The sequence below is a fragment of the Alligator sinensis genome, unplaced genomic scaffold, assembly GCF_000455745.1.
Source record: "Alligator sinensis unplaced genomic scaffold, ASM45574v1 scaffold1283_1, whole genome shotgun sequence".
NCBI classification, from domain to species: Eukaryota; Metazoa; Chordata; order Crocodylia; family Alligatoridae; genus Alligator; species Alligator sinensis.
This window is the reverse complement of record NW_005842091.1, coordinates 1075996-1083246: the sequence shown is the minus strand read 5'-3', so window position 1 is coordinate 1083246 and position 7251 is coordinate 1075996. Positions and strand designations below refer to the sequence as shown.

Genomic DNA, 7251 nt, shown 5'->3' with positions numbered 1-7251 from the left:
AAATGAGTTTTCTGTATTTTCCCCCGCCCCCGTGTCCCCCCAAAAGGAAATATGCAAAAAAATACTTTTAGAAAAAAGAGTAGGAAAAATGTAGAAAAAGGTAAAAAGATAACCTCTGAAACGTGTTTAAGATTTACAAAGTTTTAAAGGCACAAGTTACCATAAAATAGATGGTTATTATATGCTCAGCATACAATGGAAGAAGTAGAAATATATCAGTGAAATATTAGTCTAAAACTAAGTACCTAAAAAAAAATAAAATAAAAAAATAAAAAAAATAAAAAAAAAAAATTAGTGGAGGAAGTTTTTAGTTTCACAGCTTGGTGGGCAATCTCTGAACCCTAAAAGCCAAAACGAAAGCGGAACTCAATCCATAATTTCTCTTGAAAATGGCTAACACCCAATTCTGGTTGTGAAAAATAAGTGTACAAAAATTCCACGATGCCTTCCAATCCAATTGAAACATCTTGAAAGCAGTTGGTCGAGGAAAAGCCCCGCTGCCCTGCTCCTTTTTCCAATTATTTAGCCACTGAATTTAATTAGTAACTTTTGCAGCAGGCCCTTCCTGTTGTTGTTTCAGATTGGTGTCTCGGCTTTGCGTTCGGGACCGGTTGTGTGACCCTACGGGATCCTTCGGCCCTTCTCTCAAAACCCAACTGCTGCAGTAGTTCAACAAAAAAAATTTAACCTCCCCCCAACCCTATATTATTCAAACACCATTTTATTGTATCTTCTCCACTATTTTTTTATGCTTTCCCCTGCCCCACCTTTTAATTTTTTTTTTTTTAATTCTACTTTTCGCACAAAAATTACTTCATTAAAAAGACAAAATAATACGGAACATAAATACATATTTAACAGATTTAAAAAAAAAAAAAAAAAGACATAAAAACCACTTTTAAGCTTCCAAAAAAAAGAAAAAAAAAAAAAAATTTAATTACACAAAAACCATAAAAACCACTTTTAAGCTTCCAAAAAAAAAAAAAAAAAAAAAAAATGTTAATTACAGCCAAACCTTGCTTAGAAGAACTCCTGACTAAAGACAAACACCTCAGACAATTAACTGGTTGGTCCTAAATTGACCCTTATGTTCCCACAAGATTGTTACATGGAATAGCTGGATTTTTTTTTTTTTTTATTATTTATATATATATTTATTTCTTGGTCCTAGTGAGTTCTTGCCTCCAAGGTTGGTCCGTATCTCACATTGCAATAGACCCTTAAAGTCTTGTACGGCTTCTTTTCTTTTATTCCCCTCCCACCCCAACATTTTTGCACTTATCGGCTTTCCAGACGAATAAAAGTTTGCTCCAGTCCTCACAGAGGAGTTAAACAGTTTTGTCCTTCATTTATTCAAATGGAATTAAAAAAAAAAACAACCAAAACCAACCAAAGACAGTCCATTTCTTTGCAATTATTATTATTAATTATTATTATTAATAAAGAAAAATAAAACTCTGTCTTTTTTTTCTTTTTTTTTTTTCCTTCTCTTGGAAGTCGGGAGATTTCGAAGCAAGGGGACATCCAGTCGCAATGAACAGAGTTCCTAGTGGCTCAGCAGGCACTTCGGGAACTGGCATAGCACTCCGTTTTGGGGGTGGAGGGAGGGTTGTGTGTGTGGTTTTTTTTTTTTAATTATTATTTTCCTCTTCGTTCCTTCATTTTAGTGCATATAGTTTTGGGAAGACCTGAAAGACTCTTAGCATCCTCTAAGGCCTTGTCAGGGTTGTGTAGACAGGCTGGTCCCAGTTTGCCCTGGGGCTGTGAGAAGGAGGGATGGACAAGCCGTTCAGGATCGGCGTGGCGTAGGGGCGGCGGGAGGAATGGAAATACGGATACTGGTAAATGCTGGAGGCGTAGCCAGGGTAGGGGTTGTAGTAGTTAGAGCTCTGGAGGTCTGTATAGTCGCACTGGGAGCTGGAGAAAGAAGCAGCGGCCGTGGCGGAGGACGCCGTGGTGGCGCACGCCTGTGAGCTGTAGGAGCTGTAGTCGGAGTGAGCCGGTGAGCCGTGGGACTGGTCGCTGTAGTGACTGGGGCTGAGCTGCTCCGTTTTGATGTGCGGCCTCTGCTGCCCGGTTTCGTTGGACGGAGGGGAAGCCGAGGACGGGCTCTTGTGAGTCCAAACTTGGGCCGCTCCGCCGCTGCCGGCGGCCGAATGGGAATACGACGTGCCGTAAGACCCCGCCGAAGAGTTCTGCCCGTGGTCGGCTGGCATGGCGGAGTGGCCGTTCAAGGGCAAATACTGGTCGAATTCGTGGACGTCAAAGGTCTCCATGTTGTTAATGACCTCGCTGCTCAGTTCGGAGATGTCCACGTTGCTGAAATCGATGTTCTGGCGGCCGCTCTCCGCTAAGCGGCGCCCCTCGTGTTTCAGCTCTTGCTTGCTCCCGTGATGCAGGTCCGTTTTGGGAGTGGTAGGCGGGGTGGGTGGTCCGTGAGTCTGCCCTGAAGACAAAAAGGGAAAGCCCGTTTTTAGAATCAAAGTACCCCATGCCCATTTGGAGGGGGGAAGAGCAGGTTAATTAATTATAGGTAAAAAACAAACAAAAACCCCAAACAGTCTCAAAAAGCAAAATAGCATTTCACAAGAACTGATGGAGGACATTGTTCGAGCTCCTTGGCCCAGCGGGCCAAGTCTTCGGCTTCAGCGGCAATATCCATTTCCACCAGCTGACCGTCTAGCCCAGTGTGGTTAGTTTTGTGCTAAACTTGGTAACTACTGACTCATTTAAGACCTTTCTGGAGTTGCCGTAGGACTATTGCACAAAACCTTTGGAAAGGCAAAGAGATTTACACCTAATGCCACGCCTAGATGCTGCAAGTGCATGTTAGCTCAATGGAAATGGTCCAGCCTTTCTTTACGAGACCTTAAGTGAGGACTTATTCTCTCGCACACACGTGTGTGTGTGTGTGTGTGTGTGTGTGTGTGTGTGTGTGTGTATATATATATATATAAAAATTTATATATATATATAAAAATTCTGCTCCTGTGAACAAAGAGAAGGGGTGGAGGTGGGGGTGAAGATCCTGCAGACAGGGTTTGCAAGAGAGAACAAACATGTCTGAAGCTACAGGACATTAGCAATACTTCTGGAATCTGTCAACACCGGGAGTTTGCCAATTCAAAGCTCCACTTTAGACGCCGAAAGAGCTGGGGCGAATGTTGCCGTCTCAGTCTCTCCAGCTCATTCTTGGGGCACCTTCAAAGTCCCAGATGAATAATTAACCCTTATCTTCTCCTCAATTAAAATTCTCATCTCTCCCTCAACCCTGCTGATAGATCAGGGAGACTTTAAAAATAAAAATAAAATGGAGAGGTTTGATTTAGGGTTGCAGGTATTTATCTACAAGGGGGCTTAGACCATGCTGGTCACCAGCTCACACTGTGCCTGCCTGGGCCTCCACCTGCAAAGGCCTTGACCTTGCAAACTCACTCATGTGCTACCGCGAGTACAGGGAAGCACACGTGTTTGCAGAACCGAGCACGTCAGCTGGCGTTTCCCTCGCCTTTCACCTGCAAGCCGACAGTTGTGCCGCGACGATAACTCTTGGGTTATTTTGGGGAAAGCCGGTAAGCCTCTCCGGTCCTCACCTGTGTGATCGCCGTGGTGGTGAGAATCAGCCATGCCCCCTAGTCCCGTGTCTGCTTTGTAGATCTGGCTCCCCGCGTGATGGCTGAGTTCAGCTCCCGAATCAGAATCGCTCTGGCCAGCTTTCACGCTTTTCCTCCTCCGCGGCTGGTATTTGTAATCCGGGTGATCCTTCTTGTGCTGTACCCTGAGCCTCTCGGCTTCTTCCACAAAGGGACGCTTCTCATTCTCGCTTAACAAGCTTGATTTTAAAAAGAAAAAGAAAAAGGAACGGTTTTAAAAATCAGCCGCGTTTGCTCCAAATGCAAACCCTACGCATCTGTCTTGTGTTCTCAGGTGCATTTATTTCCCAGGCATCAGAGTATTGATCCAACAAACCGACCAACTTAAACTGCAGAACTAAGTCTGCGGCTGTAACAGGCACAACTTGTTTTATTTGTGAAACCAAGTGCAAATAATCAGCTACCGTTTAAAGAATCCATACGGGATACGGCTCACAGGGCAAAAGCCCATTTCTTTCTCTTAAAATGCCATTCCATATTCCGCTTTTAAATATTAATGCTGCGTTTCACCTATAAACTGCATTTTCACAACATGATAAATGAGTCTCTAGCTTTGTTTGAATTTTATTTGCTATGTTTTAATCAAAGAAACAGCGACTCAAATCATCTAACTAAACTTTCTCCCTCTTCTCTCTGGGACTCCTCTTAGCGTACCGGTCACCAACATGTAAAACAAACCGGGAATTTTGTTCATAATCTCAAAGGACTAATTTGAACAAAAAAAGAAAAGTGGATAGTTAAAGAAAACGGTTTATAGTCCAGCTAGCCAAAGGCAGTCCTTGAAAGCAGAAAACTACTAAATGTGGCATAGTTTGACAAGTTATTTACAGTAGGCAAATAGAAAAGAAATGCTGAGTGAATAAATACGTACTAAATAGCAGAACATAAAAGCTTATGAGAAGTGTGGTCTATAAATGGCATTTAGATCATTCATTTTAAGGCTTTTTCCCTCAAGCAGCCAAGGAAAATACAGCTAAGAAAAGCCATTGTAAAAGTAACAAAAAACAAAAAAAAAAAAACACATTTCCTACTAGTAGAAACCCAGTCCGAGAACCCACCCAGTCATAAAAAGTTGGAGAAGGAAAAGGAGCAAGACAGACAGAAGGCTCATAAACTGCACATCATATTTAATTATAACCCCGGGAGCCAAGAAAAATCCTACACCTCCTTTATTTTAACAGTTCTTTCAGTGCTCATCTAGTTCGGGATTGAAACGAATTCTGCTCTACGACAGCCACATAAAACACCCAATTCATTCATTATGATCAGCTCTGGTAAAAAGAGAAACCCAGGGGGGGAGCCTGGAGCTGCTGGATGCTTGCAGGTGTTCCCAAAAATGTAACCACCGGCCATGCACCCTTTCCTGGGCATCCTCTGCCCCTTAACGGGCCATGCCTGCCCCTGGTTCCCCTGTTCCCATCACAAGTCTCGGCCCCAGAGAGGAACCTGCAAGGGGTCTCGTTCTGCTCCCATTCTCATCGCCTGCAACAGAAGCAAGAGGGTCACCTCCTCCCGGGTTTAAACGAGCCCAGGAGCAGGCCCTCCTTCCTGCTTTGCTCGAGCAAAACTTCCAGCGAAGTTTGGGAAGGATTTTCTAAGCCTGATCCCGCAACCCGAGTGCGGCATGTAGCAGCTGTTCTTTACTGCGGGGCGGTCACCGGGACCATCGCTTCCTTGTTAGTGGTTTGAAGTTCTTAAAAAGCAAAATATGTTCTCTTTGGGGGGAAGAGCCGTGCAATAAAGGCAGCCCCCCTGAACCCATTTCCCAAGGGGGTCCAACTTGAAAGCTAAGAAGAAGCCAGAGCAATCTCACGGGTTTGCAGGACGCATGTAACCCCCGGTCCCCCCAGCTACAGAACCGCTGGGGCTTTACGTCCCATCTCTGGTCTTGGAGCGAGTTGGGTCTGGCTGCCTTGCAACAGGGGGCTCTGCAGATAGTTTTGCCCTCCTGAGGTCTCAGGAGGTGCAACTACCCCATCTCGAAGGCTGCCTGCGTAAAGACGGGCACAGACACCCAGTCTGGGCACGAGGGGCATCGGCTTCTCACAGCAGCTAGCCACCCACCCTCCCCTGCTGTTTCTTGCTCCCCTTCCTGCACTTTTCTCCATCCCATCTTGCCCCCCAAGGGTTTCTCATTCCCCTTCTCCATCCCTGCTTGCTCCAACCATAGCCCAGAGCCCACATTTTGATGCCCACTAGGTTCAGACTCCTGGCAAACAGGGCAGGTGAGGGATCCAACCGCACCCCGCAGGGGGATGAACCCCTGGGGCTCCATCTAGTCCTACTCCGGGGTGGATTCAGCTCAGTTTACTCCAAGCCTATTTTTTGCCCCCAAGATGGGCCAAGCGGAGGGCATTTTGGCTGCTGATTTGGAGCCTGACGCTGCTGCCAGAGGGAGCACGGGCACAATGCACAGGGGTGCTGGGATGGGGCCTGGGCCCGATGCACAGGGGTGCTGGGATGGGGCCCGACACCCCTGCCATGGGGAGCACGGGCATGATGCACGGGGGTGGGTGCTGGGATGGGGCCTGATGCTGCTGCCAAGGGGAGCCCAGGCATGATGCACGGGCGTAATGGGATGCAGCCTGACGCCCCTACCAAGGGGAGCCTGGGCACGACTGACGGGGATGCCAGAGGCAGCCCTTCCAGGGTCTATGGGGATGCAGCCTGATGCCCCTACCCAGGGGAGCCCAGAAACGATGCATAAGCGTGCCGGCATACAGCCCGACGCCACTACCAAGGGGGAGCCCGGGCATGACGCGTGAGGGTGCTAAATGCAGCCCTTCCAGGGTGTATGGGGATGCAGCCCAACACCTCTACCCAGGGGAGCCCGGGCACGACGCACGGGGGTGCTAAGGGCAGCCTTTCCAGCATGCACGGGGATGCCGCATGACGCCCCTACCCAGGGGAGCCCGGGCATGACGCCCCTACCAAGAGAAGCCCGGGCATGATGCACGGGCATGATGCATCCCGATGCCCCTACCCAGGGGAGCCTGGGCACAATGCACAGGGGTGCTGGATGCGGCCCGACACCCCTACCAAGGGGGAGCCTGGGCATGATGCACAGGGTGCTAAATGCAACCTTTCCAGGGTGCACAGGGATGCAGCCTGACACCCCTACCCAGGGGAGCCTGGACATGATACACAGGGTGCCGAATACAACCTTTCCATGGTGCGGAGGGATGCATCCCGACGCCCCTACCCAGGGGAGCCCGGGCACGATGCGCAGGGTGCCGAATGCAGCCTTTCCAAGGTGCCCGGGGATGCATCCCGACGCCGCTAGGCGCGAGTGCCGGGGTGCCGCGGGCAGCCACTCACCGCCAGAGCTTGCCCAGCGTCTTGCTGAGCTCGGCGTTGTGCAGATGCGGGTACTGGTCGGCCAGCTTCCTGCGGGCCGCCTGCGCCCACACCATGAAGGCGTTCATGGGCCGCTTGACGTGCGGCTTGGCCTTGAGCGCGCCGTTGCCGCGCACGGGCATGGGCACCAGGCTCCAGTCGTAGCCCTTGAGCACCTGCGACACGGCGTCCCGGATGCAGGCGGGGAAGCGCTCGTCCACCTCGGCGGCGGCGGCGGCGGAGGGGTCGCCCTTGCTGGGCG

At 49.1% G+C, this 7251-nt stretch overlaps 1 protein-coding gene across 1 annotated transcript; it reads right to left on the bottom strand.

Annotated features, from left to right (window-relative positions):
- Nucleotides 1–1620: 1620 nt before the first annotated feature.
- Nucleotides 1621–7249, bottom strand: SOX8 (SRY-box 8; the record flags this gene model as incomplete). The annotated part of the gene is made up of 3 exons (XM_025204649.1): nucleotides 1621–2446; nucleotides 3594–3832; nucleotides 6972–7249. Coding segments are annotated over 3 exons (1254 nt in total), but the record flags the coding sequence as incomplete, so codon positions are not given.
- Between the last annotated feature and the right edge of the window lie 2 nt (nucleotides 7250–7251).